General features: G+C 39.9%; 1 protein-coding gene across 1 annotated transcript in view; it reads right to left on the bottom strand.

The window, feature by feature from the left end:
* Positions 1 to 22,141, bottom strand: part of SNTG2 (syntrophin gamma 2) — a 276,316-nt gene extending 254,175 nt beyond the window's left edge. The window contains exon 1 of the mRNA XM_054195752.1: positions 22,070 to 22,141. Within this exon, the coding sequence (XP_054051727.1) occupies positions 22,070 to 22,141 (72 nt within the window). The remainder of the gene's footprint in view (positions 1 to 22,069) is intronic.
* Between the last annotated feature and the right edge of the window lie 643 nt (positions 22,142 to 22,784).

Below are 22,784 nucleotides of genomic sequence, written 5' to 3'. Positions count from 1 at the left end.
GACAGTGTCCTACTGTGACTCAACTCTTGAATCTTGGGGACCCCACAGTCTCTCATCCGTGCAAGAAGGAGACAAGTAAGTTAGACTTTGCCAGGCAGCTGCAAATTGAGCAGGGAATATGGCTAAAAGCACCAGGTGAAACACTGAGGAACAAGATGTGTTCAAGAGGATGGGTGGATACAGACACACACACACACAATGAGCTGAAACTGCAGAGCTGCTTGCCCTCTTCCAGAGTCAGGAACTCCAGAAAGCCTCTCTCAGTAAAATGAGGAGACCATGTCTACTGCCTTTTATTGAACAACAGGGGAAAGATAAAAGCATTCATCTGATTTGAATCCTAATATAGACAGTAGGATCCTATGATGCTATAAAAAAGTAAGTAGTTTGTAAGACTAGGATAGGCGTCTACACAAACACCCGTCTCAGAATGCTTTCTCACTCCTTCATTGCCTTCATTGGAGGAGTATCACAGGACTTCTCTCAGCTGCATTTAACATACCAGCACCTACTTAACCGTATTCCTTGCTGTGTAGTCTTTTTTACATGCAACGTGTGGGACAGTAATCCTGAAATCCTCAACTTAGTGTCATCCCAGAGCAACCAGCTGACACTTATTTGTGTTCAGATGCCTTACATGCTCAGCACTGGCTGTAGTCTTCAGCTTTTAATCATACCATGACAGCAGAGCCATGCTAATAGAAAGTTTAGCCTTCAAAAATGAGATATAATCCCTTTATTTGTCACTTATCACAAAAGTCCTGAGAAGTAGCTTCAAGTTTTCCTCTATTACAGCTAGTTTCCTACTTTCTCCTCTTTATTTTAATATTAAAGCATTATGAGCCTGACAAGAGGAGAACAGAAAAACGCTTCGTATTCAACGAAGTATCATTGACCACAGGAGGTTATGAAAAACACTTGCATGCTCAGCATAAAATAAAGCTGTATTATCAATTACAGGAAACATTATTGATACTTGGACATAACTGATTTCAGACTATTAATTAGCTTTAAAATGAGGACTGTACAGCTCCTCCAAACAGAATAAAATAATAACTAAATAATATCTACATATTAATAAATAAAGTAATAATAACTAATTATTGTACTATCCAGTGAGACTTTTGGGGGACGCCTACACTGCTAGCTGACAGTCATCAATCTCATGCAATCTCATGGAATAGTTGTGGCCTCAAATTCAAGATTTCTACACTACATGTGTTACGGTGCTAAGGAACATCTGCCAGTTCAGTGCAAACGCGGATGCTCTTTGAATCACAAGACAGACTTAAAAAAGAAGTCTGAAAAGAATGTACAAGCATGTACTGTAGTCACTGTTCATCTCGGTGGGAGGGTAGTTATTAATACAACATTGTCATGGACATTACTAGTTTTCAGAATTAATTTCCTGATAGAAATTGTAAGGTTACACATTATAGCACTGTCCTCAGTTGCGATGCTAACTTTGGGCTCCCACAAAAATTAAACACTGCTCTATATTTACCCCAACCTCTCTCATCAACATTTTCCATCTCCCAACCTATTTTATGATGAACTTGTGAATTTTCAATTCAAAGTGTTATTGCCTACCAAAACAACTTGAAATGATACAAACAGATATATGTATTATTTGCAAATTGCAGTGAATACCAATTCCCATTATTTAAATGAGAAAAAAAAAAAAAAACAAACATACAGGTTGCTTTCTCCTGGGTTTTGGTCAAGCTTCCTCCAGAATACAGGAGATTTGCAGTCAGAAATATCACTCCTCTATGGAAACACAAAGATGAAATATTCCTCATTTGACTCCTTATCTCCAACTACTGTTGTCATTTTATCAGACCCTTTACTGGACAGCACAGATACATTAGAAAGAAAATTTCGACTGCACAGTTGACAACTATTTTACAATGTAGCATTACAGATATGAAAGAAAATCAGAATCAATTAATTTCATTTGTTCTTAATGACAGAACAAGAGGCAACACTTCAAGCTGCAGTAGGGTACATTAGCATCCCTACCAGAGGAAAAAATTACAGTCACCAGATCATTAAACAAACTGCCAAGTGAAGTTACAGACTCATTATCACTTGAAACATCACACCTATCAGAGGAGCCAGAAATAATAAATCTGTCTTGCCAAAATGGTAATGGGCTGTCCATAAATTCCAGAAGAAACACATTCCAAACTGAAATGGTTTGATTAGATTACAAAAATTACTTGTTATTACAATCTGTATTACTTTGTTTAGTCAGTAATAATGAATGTGGAAGTGCTATAGCAAACAGCCTCCTGAAAGATTACTCGACTGGCAGCGTATTTAATAAAGCTTTTTGTTATAAACCTTCACCTCTTTTCTTACTGTTTTGAAATTTGGCGAATATAAGGCAATTTGGGGCAGAAAATAACATCCCTTCAGTTGTATTTTTTGCATACATTTTCTATACATGTAAACAACATCAATACCACTTGCTTGCCATTTATCCCGCTCTAGACCTTATCTGAGGAAAAACACCAGCTGGTACCGGACTAAATGCAGCCTTGGGCAAACAGTGAAGCAGTGGCAGGTAGCCAGCTGCCACAGCCAGCTCCTGCACGGCGAGCACTCAGTGCTGGGGAGCAGCAGGAGGAAGGGATGCTCCCGATGGGCAGGCGAGCTGGCAGTGAGGGTGGTCCTGGCAACAGACGACCGAGCATCAGGCAAAGGTACAAGCCATGGCACCCAAACAAGCTGGGAGAAGAGCTGGCACCAACCGCTGTCAGGGTGGCTCAGATGGGGACGGAGGGTGCCGGGCTGGGGTCTAATGGGGCTCCTGGGCCTTGGGCAGGGACACTGCGGCGCAGCAGTACCCTCAGGGTTTGGATGCTTGACTGCCACCACTAAAATGCATTGCTTCTGGTTTTGAAGGCATGATAGCTTTGTGAAATGCCATACTGTAACTTCGATGTTACATTCTGCTCTTTCTCACAGCCTGAAGTAAGTTCTATTTACAATGGCCTGCTAATTGTGAAAATTAAACTATTTCAGTACAACTAGGCTAGCCTCTGTCAGCATGGCACAGCCATTACGGTACAGAGCCGGGTCGTGCTTAAAGAGCATGTCTGTAGACTTCTGCCACACTGTGAGGAGGTTTCCTGCACGCTTTAGTGATTTAAGTAAGTGACACAGAAGTCTAGAAGAAACAAAACTGTGAAAATATTAAGTTTAGTGACATGTACACATTAATTTAGAGGGAAATAAATTAGCAAGGACAGTAACTAGTACTACAGCAGTGACAAGCACCACACTGTCTACTTCGCAAGCACTGCCTTTGAGCAAGGTTCTACGCTGTAGGAGAGGGAGTATGAGGCCTGGTATTTAACCCTAATACTCATCAGTTTTCTTACAGAAATCTCAAGCTGCACATTAAATAGCTTTCACAGACAAAACATCAAAATACGTTCATCAAAGCTTCAACACAATTCCTCTCCCAAACAGAAAAGTGATTGGCAGGTCGGTGAAGAATCGATCTTGGTCCAGCATGTCACCCGCTTCAGTTTCAAGGACAGCCCAGAACAATATTTTGAAAAGACCATGAAAAGGAAATATGTCCAGAAAAATTAAAAGATAAAATCTTTTGCATAGAAAACTGCTAGCTGTAAAATAACAACCAAAGTTACAAGGACTGACAATTCAGCAAGGTTCTTTTTTCTTTTTAGATATTAAAGTTAATTAAAATTGGTGAAGTCATGGAGTCATTTGTGACCTATCCTAAATGTAATATAATCTCGTCTGAAAAGCATGAAATTACTCTCCCTATATCTATTACCTCAATTCTTGATAACTATTATAGTCATTCAATAATCCAATTACTATAAATTACATTGCGAAAGTAGGTCCATGCAATAGCCAAAATAGAAAAAGATTTGTGACATTGTCTGCACAACATTAATGGACCAAAAGAAACTTAATAGGTAAAATAAACTGAAAAAAACCAAAACTTGCTTTGACTTCCCACAATTTGTTTATCTGAAAGTGTTTGCCTTGCTGCAGAATAGGACACTATGAACATGTATACAGTTACCAATTTAAAATGCAAGAGTCAAAATGTATATTGTTTCTAGAATGTAATGCTACAATCAATTTTTAATTTCATCTGGAAAGTGCTAAATTAGACATTGGTAAATAGGTACTCTTAGATGCTGGCCAAACAAACTTCCCAGAATGCAGGAACAACATATTCATTCGTGTAAAGCTCCTTTTTCTGGTGCCCAACACAGGAGGACTTCATCTAATACTCAAGAGTTTGGAGCCATTGAGAGTCATGCTTTGCATGCTAATTCCCAGCAAGGAAAAGGTTCCCAGATGAAGGAATAATTAACAAAGAAAAATACTGGTGGTCACTTGGCTACCTCCACTGGTTCAAAATCTGTTTTCAGTTTAGAGTTTTTGAACACTAATAAATGTTTATCTTATGTTTATAAACACAATGTATAGTTTATTTTGGCTAGAGTCTAGCCCAAGCTTATGGAAAAAAATCTGGCATTTCAGTGTCAAATCAGGGATCAAAGACAAAACCACACATGTTACGGGAGAAAAGATGATATAATCTTAACAGTACAAGAGCACAAAACATTTGACTAAAAGACTGAATGAAGGCGTGAGTGTAAATCAACTATTCTTTTATTTTCCAAACCCTTTCAATCAAATTTAAAAATGCAAATTTTATTAAAAAGCCTCAAAACTAGCTAGTGAATCTGCTAACTTGGGAGTATGAGCCCACCTCATCAACAATTAGTTTAGAAAAATCAAGCAGCTATTATTCAAAGTTAGAGGAATAACAAATAGTAAGAAACAACTTTTGTATATATCCCCAGTTTTACACTTCAGGTTATGAGGTTGCAACTCTCAAATTAACAGGTCACTGTGCCTGTTGTAAACCTACTGTCATTGCCATCCTCAGCCAGCTGGGATCCATGATCTGATGGCTCACATCTACAATCAGAACCTCTAAAACCCACTGTCCCCACCCAAATCTACACAGCACCATCTTTCTTCCTGGTACAGAAAAAGACACTAAAATTATCCTAAAAAAAGATAAGATTATCCACAATTTCCTTCTCATCTAGGATTTACAGAAGAGAAGCACTTTGCAGATCACTTAAGAGAGTCCTGTGAAACAGGAAGAATGGGGCTTTATTTCTTTTCTTTATGGATTAATGGAATATAATGATCACACAAGTAAATTTTCTCTATATATTGCACTATGTGAAACTAATGAGTTTTGTAAAATCCGTATCCAATAAAACAAAACCTCCAAACTCGATAGGCATTAATTATCATCATCTGCAACAGTAAAAACTGTATTTCTTTTCCTTTTTGAAATTATGACTAATTTCAGGCAAAAATCTGAATTGCATAACATTTTTTGAAAAAGTTACTTTTCAGAATTCTTTGGGTGTTGTTTACGTCTGTGCTCTGGACTAAATAGCACAGAAAAGAAACTGTTCGCATACATTTCTTTAAGGTATTTACATTCAGCCATCACAAATGAAATCTATGCTTCATGTAACACGAAAGCATATTATTTGAAATTCTTCATAAATGCAAAGCACAATCTGGCTCTCTAAATCTCCAGAACTACTGAGAGGTAAGACAGGCAAGAAACAAAATATGCACATGCACACTCATGCAAGAGGGAAAATAAGACTCTGGCCTAACTCTAACAAAAATTTATACAGATTTATATATTGTGCACCTTCACTGAAGTTAACAGAAATTGCATTCCACAGAAATTGCACTTAGGTTAATGAGATCCAGTGGATCTAAAGTTACTGCCACAAAAGTGTAACAATCCATGTGGAGTGATCAATGGATGGATCACTCTAATGGACAGATCAATCAAGGATGAAAATGAGAAAAGAAATAATTAAGCTTTAGTTAAAGTAAGTTGTGAAGTAACTGCAGATGTTATTTACTCATATTTCCATACAGCATTTCATACAGAAAAGAGATCTGCTTAGTGTTTTACTGCTTGAGGTAAATAAAATATTTCAGTTATATCAAGAAAATTGAGACAACCACAGCTGCAGAAGAAAAAAAAAAGTTTTGCTGAAAATAATTAATATGTCTCACTTCTTTTTCTTTTCTGCTATTTCCCCTCTGCATTTTGCTCAATCCACTTCTTTCTTTTCACATCTCTGCATGTTTCAGTTAGTTAATTTTTCATCTTTTTAAATGCATATAGTTTTTCTCCATGGTTACAAACCAGGTTTGTTGTTTTTCTGTCCTGGTTCGAAAAAAAAAAGAAAAAACCCTTGAGTTTCCAAGTTCTGTGCAGCTGGTTCATGATTTGAGTACTTCTATTGTAATGAAAATCCTGAATAGCACAACACATTTATATCACCTTCTCAGCTACTATTTTAAAACAACTGATATTAAGTAATTAAAAACTGTAACAGCAGAGCTGGGTTTGAATTTGAAATGCAGTTCTGTCTGTCCCCGATAATACATCTTCAACAAGTTTTGCCTCATTTAAATTGCTAATATGAAAATAAAGTTTCATTACTGAATGCTGGCATTTTCAAGGTTTTAATAAATGAATTGCTGCAGAAGAGCATCATACATTTCACATTACACAAAAAAAGAAATTACAACTATAACATTAGCTTTCAAAAGTCTCCTAAAAAATACTTTTTCCATCCCATTGATATATATCCATAAAGTTTAATCTTTATATTAGAAAATAAATTATTCCTAGTTGTTGTTCAATAACAACGGTGTCCATCTGATGTGGTATTTCTGGACAATGGCCATGTTATTGTGTAGCTTTCCCATGTTTTCACTGAGGATCAGATCTCCTTCAGTTCTAATTTATTTCCAGCAACTTCGAAGGAGCAAGAACCAAGTCCACCACTAAGCCATGTCCCTAAGCTCCACATCTACACATATTTTAAATACTCCCAGGGATGGTAACTCAACTACTTTCCTGGGCAGCCTGTTCCAATGCTTGATAACCCTTTCAGTGAAGAAATTTTTCCTAATATCTATCCTAAACCTCTCCTGGCACAACTTGAGGCCATTTCCTCTCGTCCTAACTTGAGGCCTCTTCCTCTCATCCCAAAGTACCTCAACTTTGTGTCCACTTCCACCTCCCCCATTCAGCAACAGTCCCACATTTCCCTTGTTCAGCCTTTCATTACTAATATAGTGATAGTAACTCTTCTTGTTGCCCTCAGTGTCCCTTTCAAGTCTTAACTCAAGGTGAGCTTTGACTATCCTGACACTATTTCCACACAACCATGCAATGTTTCTAAATTCCATCTTTGCTGCATTTTTGCACTGAAGCATAGTCATGAGTTCCCTGTTTAACAAAGGTCTTATCCTGCCAAGTCTACTGAGTATTGTGACAGACGTTCTTGGTCACGGAGGAGGTTTCTAGTCTGTCACTCCACTCTGGCTGGAGAGATGGTTGGACGTAATCAGCTACAGATTCACCATTACAAAAGTAATCTCACCCAGCAAAGTAAGTCACAGCAAGACAGAATATAATTCTCTTTGTTTATTAGTATGAAGATACACTACGATCTTATGCTTAGATCCAGAAGTTTCCTTGACAAAGAAGATAAATGTCATGGCCAAATCTTTATTTAATATACTTTGAAAAACTTCTGTAATTTGAGCCTTCCTTTATGTCTCCTTCATAAAATAACTCTAATAGTCAAACAACTCTGGAGAAGGAGAGAGAGAGTGAAGAATCTTTCATAATGCTCAAAATTGTACTCTTCTACAGATTTTCTCCTTTAGGGGAGAAGACAGTGAGTGGTAAAACAAACTTTGGAAAGATGGCCTTCATAGAATCATAGCATGTGTTGGGTTGGAAGGGACTTTTAAAGGCCATCTAGTCCAACCCCCCTGCAGTAAGCAGGGACATCTTCCACTAGATCAGGTTGCTCAGAGCCTTATCAAGCCTGACCTTGAATGCCTCCTGGGATGGGGCCTCCACCACCTCTCTGGGCAATCTGTTCCAGTGTCTCACCACCCTCATTGTAAAGAACTTCATCCTCATGTCTAACCTAAACCTACCCTGCTCTAGTTTAAAACCATTGCCCCTCATCCTATGCAAACAGTCCTTCCCCAGCTTTCTTGTAGGCCCCCTTCATGTACTGGGAGGCCATTATAAGGTCTCCCCAGAGCCTTCTCTTCTCCAGGCTTCATCTACTTGTGTTTCTTCATTTTCTTCTTTTTAGAAATAATTATTAGAATTACAATTGGAATGAATGGAAAACACCTTCACCATGAAACTGCATAAGAACAGATTGCTCAGATGACTTTGTGCATCTCTAAAGATAGATTTGGTGGAATCTCCAAACTTGAACCGTGGATCTGGGAATCATGATCTCACATACTACCTGGATACTTCAGATATCCTACCTTTTAGAGGCAAGCTCTCCCAGCTCCAACTGAAACCTAGCTCCAGCCTGGCAAAGCAGAAAAACATAAAATATACACACATACATACATGTGGGTTTAAGTAGCATGCTTTATGGCATACCATTCCTGAAATGTTTCTAATTTCTGAATCACAGATTCGCCAGTTTACTTTGCTGCAGAAAAATTAAGTGGCAAGTTAAGCAGAATAATTCTCCAACGCAATTGATGAAATAAACTGAACAGCAATTAATAATCCTTTTTCTCTCACATAAACCAAGCAAATGAGTGGTAGTAGATGTGTGGACTCGGTTGGTGTGTATAGCTCTGAAAACTCTTTATAAAACATGCGATACAGAAATCACACAAGTAGCTCCAACTCAAACATTTAAACTGGTTATCACTGCTATAACAAGAATTAATGTTTAAATAAGTATTTAAACTTCATCATGGTCAATTCAGTTGTGAACCTGTTAATAATACCCAGAATAGCATTCACTTTGCAATCTTATAAAGGGATTCTGCTATCAAAATGGCTGTAAATCTGGATGCTAAAATCCAACAAGAGTCAAGCACACAAAATCATTTTAACTGAAAGAAACAGCTACAAAAACATCGCAAACTTTTTTTTTTTCCCCATAAAAGAAATAGGATTAGGGAAAATCAGAAGCAGAACATAAGTCAATCATCTATTTCCTGCTCCAGGATCTGTAATTATGAGTACTTCATGAGATATGTCTGGAGTAATACTGCTCGATTCAGCATATTGACCAAGCCACAGCTGGAGTTCCATAAACAATTTTTACAGACAGGTATGGGCCAACTGAAAAAAGTCAATAGCAAAGAAAATGCATGATACAAAGAGTCAGGGGACTGATGCTGCTTATACTACAGATGATATACTGACAGTCTTCAGATACACAGAATGCTGCTGCAAAGACCAGATGAAGTAACATCAGACTTCAACTGCAGGAAAAAAAAGAAAAGAAAAAAAAGGGAACAGCCCAAGGAGTAAAGAAATGTTACACCATGGTCCCATGGACTGAACCCTTATTAGTGGCTGCAATTAAACAGGCACATCTATAAAACATCTTTCAGTTTAGTTCTATCTGAAAGACATTCAGCTTGGATACTTCTGTATCAGCATTTTAGTTCACACTAGAAGTAGATTTTTGAAGCAAATCTTCCCCTAGTCATTCCCACCTCTCATGCTGTGGTCTGCATTGTAGCGTGGTCTCGGAGCACACAAACTGGAGGTGTGTTCCAGGGTCAAACCTAGAGAGCCCAACCACTAGCGCGTGTTCAGTCCACAGGATCAGGCTAGAACTAATCTGAAACAAACCCCCAGGGATCCATATAGCATGACTGTTCAGTCCCCTCTTTCTTACTCTACAAATCTACTCATATTCAGATGCACTACTTACCAACATAGGATAGACCTTTGGTGCACTCCAAACCACTGTGCAACATACAGCAATAAATATGGATGATAACGAGATTCACCTGAAAACTACATCCCTAATCCAAAGTTAAATATTAATGCACATGTCCCAGAATGCAATAAAAGACTCTTTGGAATGGAATATTTTCAATCACCATTTTATGCTTTCTTCTGCAATCCACAGTGTATATAAATATTTGTTTGCTTTGGAAAAAAAAAAAAAAAGTCCTTTACTCGGCTCACTGGTAGTAAATTCTGCCAGATAAAAGGATCAGCAAGTCTCAAACACTTCTGAGCACATCAGGTTAGTATCAATCACAAACGGGAGAGCTACAGTGAAGAGGAAAAGTATAAGTGGTAGCATCTATACTAATAAATAAAGCAGCTGAGGGCCTGGAGGTCAGCTGGCACAACTCATATCAGTAAATCTAAGCACTTTTACCCTCCCTGAAGATGTGAACCACAGTCATGCTGCCCACAGGAATGGTCCCAATTCACAGTCTGGATATTGTCTGTAAGACTGCTAATTAGCCTAGGATAAAATTATGCTAAGGAAAATGCTAAAAGTTTAACAGTATGACCAAATGTGTTTTAGTGCTTGGAGCTACACCATGGCCTTGTTAGTGTAGCTGGTAGCCAGTAATTCCCACCTACTGAAGGGAAAGGATACCAAAACCTGTCTTCGGATGGGTATGATCTGAATGGAGTATTATTCTGCTTCTACAGCAGTTACTTGACCACATCCAACGAAATTTCCACACCTTGAAGTATGGCTGTACCTATAAATCATAGGTTACCCTGTACCACCAGTGGAGAGATTGGAAGGCTATTAAGTCTTGAAAAAAATAAGACAAGTTGTTATGTTCCAGTTAACTGAAACAGTCATAAAAAGTATCTGTAGTGCTCATTAGTGAAAACACCTTAATTTCACATAATAACATGAAACTAGTTCCACAAGATATTTGATCTGTAAATATCAAGCAAGCTGATGAGAGACTATCTAGATTGCAATTTACAATTAGTGTATCTTGATTTTTATTCTGTGCAATGTCGAGATGACAATTTTCCATTATATTTAAGAAAGAAAACACTTTTTAATATTTCTTGCAGATTATATATAGAAAACAGACTACTGCTTGGATTGTTCTTCTAAGTCACATCCAATTAAATATAAGATATAGAATTAGCTCTCAGTGAGAAGCCCTCCTAATGAAATATCAACACCACAAATAAAAGCAGAGATTATAGTCAGACAAATCAGTTAGAATCATAGAATAGTTTGGGCTGGAAGGGACCTTTAAAGGCCATCTAGTCCAACCCTCTTACAATTAGCAGGGGCATCTTCAATTAGATCAGGTTCATCAAAGCCCTGTCCAACCTGACCTTCAATATTTCCAGGGATGGAGCATCTGTCACCTCTCTGGGCAACCTGTGCCAGCATTTCACCACCCTCATCATAAAAAATTTCTTCCGTATATCTTGTCTAAACCTACCCTCTTTTAGTTTAAAACCGTTACCCCTTGTCCTATCACAACAGACCTGGCTAAAAAGTCTGTATCCATCTTTCTTAAAAGCCCCCTTTAAGTACTGAAAGGCCGCAATAAGAGTCTCCCTGGAGCCTCCTCCAGGCTGAACAACCCAAACTCTCTCAGCCTGTCCTCACAGAAGAGGTGCTCCAGCCCTCTGATCATCTTCGTGGCCCTCCTCTGGACCTGCTCCAGCAGGCCCATGTCCTTCTTTTGTTGGAGGCCCCAGAGCTGGACACAATACTCCAGGTGGGGTCTCACCAGAGTGGAGTCGAGGGGCAGAATCACCTCCCTCGGCCTGCTGGCCACCCTTTTTTTGATGCAGCCCAGGATATGGTTGGCTTTTCAGGCTGCAGGCGTGCGTTGTCAGCTCATATCCAGCTTTTCATGCACCAGTACCCGCAAGTCCTTCTCCGCAGGGCTGCTTTCAATCCCTTCCCCCCCAGCCTGTATTGATACCCGGGATTGCCCCAAGCCAGATGCAGGACCCTGCACTTGGCCTGTTGAACCTCATGAGGTTCACATGGGCGCACTTCTCAAGCCTGTCCCTCTGGATGGCAGTTACAGAGAAACACTAATCTCAGCCCTAAATAACATTTCCTCATCTTTCATTTTGAAGAACATTTTGATTACTTAATTTAAAGGGAAAAGATCCTTACTCGCTAGGACAAGAGTTTTTCAATTTATACTGATAATTAATACTCTCTTGGCTGGCCTCTGTTTGCCAGTTTCACAGAAATACTTGAAAAATAATGATGTTCTACAAAACAATCTACTTTTAACCACATATAAATTCCATCCAAAAGTAATATATAGAACTGCATCATGTTCGTCTCACATCTCAGTGCCATAAACCACGGCAATAGGCTGGTGGGGTTGTTTTATGTATCCTTATGCTAGATATACTGGGCTAAATCATAACTTTTGTAAGGCAGCATAATCTGGAGCTAATTTTCAAAATATAAAAATATTTTTACAGTTCTCCCAGTGCAGACAGGCCTAACACTAATTGCTTAAAAATATATATATGAAGCACTCTATGCACTTTTTTTGTAGCACTTCGCAATGAATCACATATTGGACTAATAAAGGTGAACTTTTATAAATTTTAAAATATCAAGTCTTCATTTTATGCTATAAATTGATGAAGCAAGATGTTTTTGTGGAATAGAATTAGATTGACCCTGGTCAGATTAAAATGACATTAGAATTCTGAGAATTACAGAGTAAACTCAAGCAGGTTTACTACATTTAATTATATTTAGCTATGGAAACTACAGCCAATAGACATCAAGTTAACCTTACTGACATTTATGAAAGTCTGTCAAACTGTTGAAAGCAAAAAAAGAAACAGAGATAGCAGAGACTGAAGTATGGACTTTCCCTACTATACACAGATACAAGTTACCCAGAAAAAACAACCTAGTGCTCCCTGACATCTAGGTAACACCTGTCTGCCTACTCACTCCTTTCACATCCATTCCCTTTAATAACTACCCTATAATGTTTCTGCTATTAAAAAAAAATTAATAAAAAATTTCTCCTCTCTTCGTTTTTGTTTACTTCTTGTAAACTAGTGTAATAAACTGTGAAATGGAACATCTACAAAAAGTACATGTTCAGCTAATGAGAAAGCCTCAAAATCTATTTTTTTTTCTTTTCTACCTACCAGTAGGTTGCTCTGGTAGCATTTTGACAATTCAGACTTGCTTCCTGGACACCCTGCCTTTAGGAGTACCCACATACTCCTAAACTAGATATGCTTAAAGCAGACTGCTTTCTTGTTGGAATCAGTATTTTTTCTGAAAAGATTGCTTTTGAAAGTCCTTTGATACCAATGCATCCTGCTTGATTGCTTAAACTGAGTAGTGACAGCCATGCTTTTGTTAATGTCCCCTTTAACACAGAAAAAAACCCGCAGCTGTTAAAACTTCTGTAAGTCTAATTTCAATGAAGAAACTGATTTTTTTGTAAATGGAAGGTACATTGGATAGATTTAAGCCTCATCTTCTGAAACTTTGTAAGTAAAAAGGGTGATACATGTTGAATTTCACTTGACTGAGAACAAAGAAGTATAACTGGAAAGAGTAAATAAACTGGCCCGTATCAAATGTCTGCCAACCTTCCCTTGGAGGAGACGCTATGTAGCAAATTAGTAATTCAAACTTAAACTGGTGTCAATTGGTAATTTTGGCTATAGTAGATTTCAGTAATTTTCTAATGTAAAATGAGTGTGAAATTTGTCTTAAGTATACCAAGGCAATTGGAGGTTTGTGTGGAGTTAGATATGGTGGGTTGAAGTGTATCTATTACCTATAGGTTATCTGAAGACTGAGAAGGTCTTCATTCATTTGATAACCTCAGAGGATATATAATTTCTGTAGACAGTAAGAATAAAAATTTCTTGCCTTATGAATTATAAATGGAACTAACCATAACACATTCTGTGATTATCATTTGCAAGAAGTATCATATAACTACCCAGTGTATAATAAAGTTCTTGTCAGAAAATAGTGTCTTTTTTCCCCCCTCTATTTTTCACATATTACAAGTACAGATACATACAGGTATGCACACTTGTTCCAGTAGAATCAAAGATTCCTTTAATGATCACAAAATCCTGAATATAACAGACTTGGAGATTTTAGTACAGTACAGTTACTCTTCAAAGCACACTAAGAAGTCTAATCCTTTTATGTAATGTCATTTTTCTCTTGTTATTTAAAAAAGACTATTCTGTTTAGCACATCCAGCATATGCACCATATGACACACCAGATGCCTTAGTAATTAATTCATCTTTTAAATGAAAAGTACAATAAATAGTTGCATAACCCAGTGTGTTGATGCAACTGATAACTATACTGACAATTCAAAACTAGAAAAGGAAAAGATTTTATAAAAAGCAGTAGTTACATCACAAAACAGGACTGTCAGGCTGAACTGGCAACATATGCTTACTTATGCTTCAACTGAATTCTGAAAATGAGCGCACAGCACAGATTCCTGCATACCCTTATATTGCCGCTATATCAGGGCTTGTGAAGGGTGGCAGAAGAATGTCTAAATGCTACATTTATAAAAATGCTGCGTAAAACAGCAGGGTATGTTGAAAAAAAAAATAGATGAAAAGACACATCATATAAAATTAGATTGTAATGCCTTCTTGAAGAGAGTAGAATATTTTATTAGTACAGAAGCTTGCATTTTATTAACACAACACAACTGATAAGTAATTCCTTAAGCCTTTCTAAAAACATGACTTAATAGTTTTTGATGGGATTTGTATGGAAAGATATGTGCCTATGAATTTCCTCGCAGTATCTATGTCTTAGCTGCAGACAGTGAAACAAATGAAAAATCTATCTCTTTGCCTGTTGATTGAACTGGCTTTACTGGAGAGGAAGATGGCAACACATGCTTATGTGCTTGTGACAACCAGTTTTCGAATATCTGTGCGTCCTCATGATATCCAATATGAGATCAATTCTTCTGACATTTTCCTCCAATAAACTTAATGGGTTTACATACAGGACAACTCAGAGGAAAAAGACAGCTTCTACAGAGGAAACAAAATAAATACTCATAACTATCTCCCGTATTATTTAGCACTGTTTTGAATGTGTATGCTCATTCTTCAGTATTTTTCAGGTTACATATTAGCTATTATGTAAGCTATATAATATATCCATATTCTTGGTGATACTAACTGTGCTATTACTTAGTTACACATGCAGCAGAAGCAAGTATGCCTGTGCTCATAAGTTAAATGAATGAGTACTCTCCAAAGAAATCCGCATCCATTACTGAATGGGACAGAATAGCACATGATTTACTCATACAGGAAAAAAAATTGAAAAAAAAAATATCGACTTGAGATATGGAATAAAATTTAAAAAATGAAAAACACTCTCCATGTATTCTTTGGGGAAGTTTCATCATGTATTCAGGAAATGTAAGGTACTGAAAGATAATTTAATCAATCCAAATTAAAAAATCAAATGAACAAAAAGCCCTGATCTTAACTAAACCCTCTTTTCTTCAGCTTCTCCACTGGTAAAGTAGGAACAATAATGCTCACCCACTCCACAGTGTACTCTGAAATTCAGTATAATATTTACAGTTTATCCAGTGTACAGCTATTAAGAACCAGAATATTAGCACTGAGGAATCTCTGTCCACCAGAATGCGCAGTGCAGCCAACACACTGTATTTCCACTATCTGTGTGAAAATAGCCCATCGCAAAACACGGGCTGAGCGACTCAGCCTCATTTTCCACTTCTTCTTGTCCCTCCCACAAAACTGGGCATAAAAAGGGAATCCCCATCAAAAGGTACAACCACCAAACTTCCATTTTGTGGCAAAGAAGAACGATCAAGAGCTGATGATAAAGATTTGACACCAAAAGGCTTTGATTCCATCTCTGGGTAAGACTGCTTCTGTGGTCCTTGACAAATCCATTAACCCCTCTCTGCTACACATCTCCGTAAGTGAAGTGCGAACGTCAGTATGGCTTTAGACCAAGGAAGTGCTATAAGACTCGGCTGCTCAGACGCTGGGAAGTGTGTCTATAGTGTGGATGATAACCACCTATGAAAAAAGCTACTCTGGATGCAGTTCGCAAAGCAGATTGCCTTACACAGAACTTGCCCGTTCAGGGAAAAGTTTCTCCTCAGATTTTATTTATCTGGTGACTCGGAAGTCACATATAAACCATGCAAAGGCAAAAATCCCAAAACAAGAAGCTTAGACAGTCCTGCAAGTTTGGCATGGTGGAGGGAAGCATTATAAGGCTAATGGTTTTATGATATCATACAGCGTAACCATGTACTATGACTCTTTAAATACAGTACAAAACAACTGTGGTTTTGCATCGATTTCCTTGCCCAGAACTTCTCTAAATACTACATTTTGTCCCCACTACAATCTGAACTTCACAAGGAGATGATAAATGAGATAATATTGATTAGATTTTGCTAAAGGGTTCCAGCTTTTCAAGGTTATATCCTTTAGAGAGTTTGTAAATCTCATTACAGAAATATGCCTGCTGATATACATACATAAAGAGTGGCAGAAGGGTTCTAGCACGACAGCTCATGCTGGAATCATACTGTTCTTCAGACAGAAAGTTCAGACAAGTAGGTACAGAGGAGTTCAAAACAGGAGAATCAGCCTGCCTTTTTCAAAGAAAACAGACCCCAAAAAATGTAGATCATATCTGTATTAAATGAGGGTTGCTGACAAAGGGTGTTTGGAGTAAAGCACAATCTTGGACCTCCATTGGCTGTAACTGTCAGCTTCATCAGTAATATGAAGGATGAGCAAAACCACTAAATTGTTCCAAGTACTTCATTTTACCATGCAGTTTTTATAGTAAATGAATCTTAACTTCAGATGAAAGTCACCGTCAGCCTTTCCCTGCTTTTTTGGGGGGGGGGGGGGGAAGGTACATGAAACGGCACGCAGAAGAGCAAGTACAATTATCTGCTAAATTCCCCTTGAGTTATGCATTCATTCTTAATTAATGGAGGAAAAGAGGCACTGTTACTAGCCATCTGCTTTTTAAAAACTTTCATTGCTAAGGATTTCTCTCTGAGATATTATGGGGTGAAGGGAAGAATAATGCTTAAAAGGACCAGGGATCCTTCTGTCCTGGTGGACAGAAGGCTGTACAGTCACCAGTGCGCGCTGCCAGCCATGCAGGCTAACAGCATCAGCCACAACAGAGATGTGATCCATGTAATCATTTCCACTTTACTTGGCACTCATTCGACTGCACACAGTTTTGCACCCCACAATACAAGAAACACATTGACCAACAGGAGCAAGTCCAACCGATGCCCACAAAAATGGCCTGGGGGCTGAAGGACTTCCCCTGTAAGGAACAGAGGAGTAAGTAAGTTGGGCTTGCTTGAACCTAAAGAAGAAGTGGCTTTAGGAGGGAACTAACAGCACCCCCCCACACTTCACTGTGAAAACAACCCAGCAGGGAGAAGGTTGCCCAGAGAAACTGCGCAGTCTCCATCCTTGGAGGTTTTAAAGATGCAATGGGAAAAGCCCTGAGCAACTCAGTCTGAATTCAACACGGTCACAAGCTTTCAGGAGAAGGTTAGGCTCGCGGACCTCCCAAGGTCCCTTTCAACCTGAATGAGTCTGATTTGTGTTTGCTGTCTCTATTATCGTGATGCCACTGACAAGCAATATTAGGTGTCAGTGTTGTAGGAACACGGTCATGCCCTGTTCCTTCTGCTGAGCTCCGCTACCATTTCTATTCTCGGCAGTCTCTGCACTCCCAAGTGAAAGTGATTCTATTTATATTCATATCATGGAATGTTTAAAACATCAGAAAAAAAATGCTTACAATATGAAACACAGATATGAGGTGTAAAAAGAATACTAACGCTGTTCTTTTTCTGAGATCAGACACTGTTTTTCAGAACAGTAGGTGGGCACAAGTCTTATTTCCATTAAGATGTTAAAGCCATAAGCTTAAATATATTTTTACCAGTTTGATAACTGTTTTCATGGAGATATATATGGGTAGAAGCAGGATTCAGATTCGGTTTGTGACAGTAGGGAAGCCAAGTGAAGAAATGTGTAACATTCACATACTCTGATATTTAGGAAGCGCTTGGTGAATTTCTTTAACAGGATCTCAAAACTATTTATTTCACAGATTTTTAGGGGGAAAAAAAAATCTTCCCAAATTAGCGGGAAGTCAACAATATTTGCACTGGAAGGTAATTATCAGGCTTCATACAATGGAATACATGGACACCCCCTCCCAATCATGAAGCTCCGCCATCTTTTTTCTTGTGCTTTCCCTCCCCAAATCAGGAAACAAATTCTGTTCACTTCACAACAAAAGTTTCTGAAATCAGCTTTTGCCCAGCAAGGAATTTTAATAGAAAATGAGTGTGTGGGAGGCAAAGTTTCAGTTAATAAGTATATCCTATTGATTTGTATTGTGGCATAGACAGATGTTGGAAATAATCTTGAAATCCATGCCACCTTAGTGCTGATAGAACTTTTAATAAAACACATCAGAAAGTTGAAGCTTCTTACAGCCACAAGTAGTGTGACTGAATGCAGTCTAACCCTAACAAAATACTGGTGTGGAATATTGATGGTGGTCATCTATTTTAGGAAAATGACAAGATTAAATGTTTACCCTGAAAAGGTAGACAGGGAAGAGGGGAGACACGGATGTTTGTGGTAACATGACACCTAGTGTTCACTTTCAGGAAGCTTCTGTATTGGTGGGTGTCAAATTTTGAAAAAACAACAATGCCCCAGGACTTGCTTTCCAAAAAAAAAAAAAATTAAATATTTATATTAGCATCTCTAGCCAAGCATCTAAATTACATAGATATAATGAAAAAAAGAGGAGGAAAGGAACAGAAAAATCAGCATGTGCTGCATTTCCTCTTCTCATTAAGTGCACAATTTGTGTAACTCCAGAAAAGAGCGCTATCAAAAAAAAAGGTCCACATCATCTTTTTCCTTTGGGTTCCTTCTGAATAAAAAAATTCTACTGACAAATTCCATATACAGACACAGAAAAGCTATTCGAAAACTGGGTCTACTACATATGACATGCACAACAGAAGTTTAAGAGAATAGTCCTTATTCTAAAAAAAAAAAAAAACCTAGTGACAATGTTTATTTGTACCTAGCAATGAGCTATCCACTTTTATTTGTTCATTTAAAATCCTGGCATATCAACAGTACAAGTGACTGTAAGGCTATCATTCCCTTTCATGCTTTAGCAACACAATGGAAACCACAGTATCAGTATCTGATGCATACTAGATCAATGAGACCATAAAATCCACATAAAATCATGGCACAGGCACTCTGACATAGTAAGTAACAATTCCTAAGGGATTTCACCTCTTGAGTATTTCTGAGGGACAAAGAGGGGAAGAATTACATGAGGAATCAGAACAAAAAGTTCACTACAGATCGAGGAAGAATACACTGCTTTCTGTGATCAGGTCATTAAGAGCATGTGTCTGATCCCAAATGAAACAAGTATCAGAAATTACACTAAGAAGAAACTGGCAAAACATTAGAGACACAGTTCTATAGAAACTTCGGTTCTATACAACAGAATATAAACAACTGCACTTCGAGAAATTTACATTTACATTGCAAGAAACATTCTTAAAAGAGCTTGTTAGTGTTAAAATGCAAGCACACAAAAGACATTAGTATTGTATTTCAAATCTAGCATGCTGTCTTTAATCTAAAAGTATGCTGAATTACTTTCCAAGGAGTAGTATTTAATTGTCATCCTTCTGAAGGGGAAAAAAACCAATATATGTACCTCTAAGTATTAAGACTGCCTAGGTACCACAATCCCAAACGATGAATTGGACTCAGCATGCAATATTTAGTAGCTAAGTGGTAACTAATGTTATTATGTCTTATTTCTGAGAAAAATGTGCATAGACACAGTCAATACACTGCTATTAAAATATACATTTTTCTTTTAGCAAGGTAAACAGACCTAGATTCCAATACTGTTAAATAACTCAAGAAGATGCAAGACAAGCACTTATCACACTGTTAATTATAAAAGAATTCCTTATTTTTTAAGATGCTTTGAGCATAATTCTCTGCAGTGGTTGAGTATGTGGCATCTCTGGGGACCCAGGCGGTTATGAACTCGCCTAAACAAATATCTGCCATAAGATGTCCCTGTTGAACTCAAAGTCTATACAGCTTTTGAGATATATATATATAGAGAGAGAGAGATATACACACACACATATATATACACATAAACACACACACACGCATTCTTTCAATCATAAACATGTATTTAAAATACTCAGGAAAGTGAGGCTAAATTGTTAAATATTTATTGGAAACGGGCAGTTTGCCAAAGCTTTATATTCATGGCACTATTTCCCATTTAGGGTCTAGGTAAACTATATAGCCACAAGCCTTTAGTTCCTACCATTCTTGTCCAAAAGGTCAGTATACCATTCATTCATCATCTAGTTCCGCCCCAGGCAGAAGTCCCATGAGTATCAGCAGAAACAGCATGTCCTATTGGCCTTAAACGTATACATTTAACACAGCTACAAGAATACCAGTCATAAATTTCACCTAATGATAGTGATTATCCCTCACCTTTAACGCTGAAATATTCTGAACTGCCATACAACCTACTCAGCTGTTAACATTTTAGGTAATTGCTGCACAGATTATTTTTGCAGTTCAGGAACAGGTCTTAAAAATTAACAGCTGTGGAACAGCTTTAAAACACAGAGGATTCTAAAGTAGGTTTAATTCCATTACTTCCTCTTGAATTACAGAAATTCTAAAAAACCCAAAGGTTAAATCTTTGCATCTCTTCACACGCAGTTGAAAGAGGGATGCAAATATACAGTGCAAAAGCTGGCTACGACAAGACAACAGTTTGTTTCCACAGATTTCCATGCAGTTGACGTACATGCTTATGATTTCAGGCAGCCTCTACCCTTTGGTCCCATACTCGCATCTTCTAAATATTTACTCTCAGTCTTATGATTACAGAGGCTCAAAGCAGTTATGAATTCACTGTGAAGGGGAACACGTCTTTAAGTCATACTCCATGCAGCTGAGACACCTTCTAAACAACACTCTGGATAAAATATGAGGAAGACAACACTCTTTTCCTTTAGAAATTGCAAGGTTGTGGTCACAGAAATAGCTTGAAGGACAGTGCAAAAAGTGCTGTTTATTTAAGCACTGGTAAACTATTTTACAGTAAGCGCGATGACTAACTTTTTAGATGATGACTGAAAAAACACTGCGACTGCACTTCTGCGAAATAACTTTACATGCCAAGAAGAGCAGCACGTTAAACCAGAGAGTCTGTGATGACTTTAGAAGGAACGCAGGGCGCACCTACTACCTTTTATATAAATCAGGGACGGCTGAGAACCGCCATCAGAGGGCATCATTCATAAATGATTTTCCAAATACGCTGCCATGAAGTAGCAAGTTATTTTCCAACTCCCTCACGGGCTTCTCTTAAAAAGTGCGTGAGGTGCTAAAGACGTGGAAGTAGCTAATTTTTTTTTTAATTTTTTTTTCCCCCCCCCCTGTCACAGGCTCGCAGCTGGCTGACAAACCGAGCGATCCCAGGCTGCCGCCGGGAAACTCGACCCTCACCGCTGCAACCTGTCACGGCGGGTTGAACACCGCGATGGCAGCGGCGACAACCCTCAAAAGGGCGGGGGAGGAGGGGGCACACAAATCTCACCCGACCACGCTCGGACCGCCGGTGCCCGCCCGGTTCCTCACACACACACACACACCCGCGGCCGCTGTCGGGCTGAGGGAGGGCGAAGCGCCTGAGGGAGCTGGGCTGAGGGAGGGCGCGAAGCGCCTGAGGGAGCCGGGCTGAGGGGTGGCAGCTGCCGCCTCGTCCCTCCGAGAACCCCGCGGCGTCGTGAGAGGCTGGCAGGCCGGACCGCCGTAGCGGACTGAGGAGGGGGGAGCGGCGGGACGGTCGTCCCGCCGCTCCCCCCTCCTCAGTCCGCTACGGCGGTCCGGCCTGCACCGCCCCGCTCCCCGCTCCCCTCACGCAGGCGCCTCCCTCCCGCCCTCCGGGCAGCTCCGCCGGCGGGACCCTCCCCGCCCGGCTGCGAGAGTAGGTACCGGGACGGTCTGAGGGGAAAAAGCGGCTACTTGCCCAGGTAGGGACGAGGAGGCTGCCGGGTCGTTCGAGCGGTGCTGGAGGAGGCTGTTTCCCCGCCACGCTCATCTCCTCCCATGCAGCTGGCGTTTAAGTCCTCTCAAGACGGGCGGCTCGGCGGGACGCGGCGCCTTCAAGGCACCCCCCGGCTCCCGAAACGCCCGCCCCCTTTCACCGGCAGCGCCGGCGTCCCGGCTCCGCGGGACAAGGCTCGCACCGCACCGCGCTCTGCCCCGCGGCCCGGGCGGGGCGGGGGGTGGGACGTGGAGGGAGCCAGGAGGGGAGAGGGAAGGCGGGGGAGCCGCGCTGGCTATTTAACTTCGCTCTTCTCCGGGGGGAAGGCGCCGCCGCTCTCGCTCCCCTCCCCTCTGCGGCCGCATCCCGACAGCCGGGCTCTGGGGTGCTGCTACGAGCGCGGCCGCGCTGCTCCACGGCACGGCACGGCACGGCACGGCACGGCACGGCTCGGCAGGGCTACCCTTGGCCCAGCTTTGGGCTCCGGCTTCCCCTCACCCTTCCTCCGGGGAAGGCTGTCGGGCGGGGGAAGTTCTGCCAGGGGACGGTGGGCGATGTGGCAGGCTGTGGGGGGGTGAGGGTGCTGCCCGACCCCCCACCCGCTCCCGCCGTGCCTGCGGGCCGCCTGGCATCGGGGTCACTGGCCACCGCCACAGCACGGCCCTCGCTCCTTGGTCTCTGAATCAAAACCAAGGGC

This window comes from Rissa tridactyla, chromosome 3 (assembly GCF_028500815.1).
Source record: "Rissa tridactyla isolate bRisTri1 chromosome 3, bRisTri1.patW.cur.20221130, whole genome shotgun sequence".
Taxonomy (NCBI): domain Eukaryota; kingdom Metazoa; phylum Chordata; class Aves; order Charadriiformes; family Laridae; genus Rissa; species Rissa tridactyla.
Note: the sequence above shows the minus strand (reverse complement) of the source record. Positions and strands in the feature narration are given on the sequence as shown.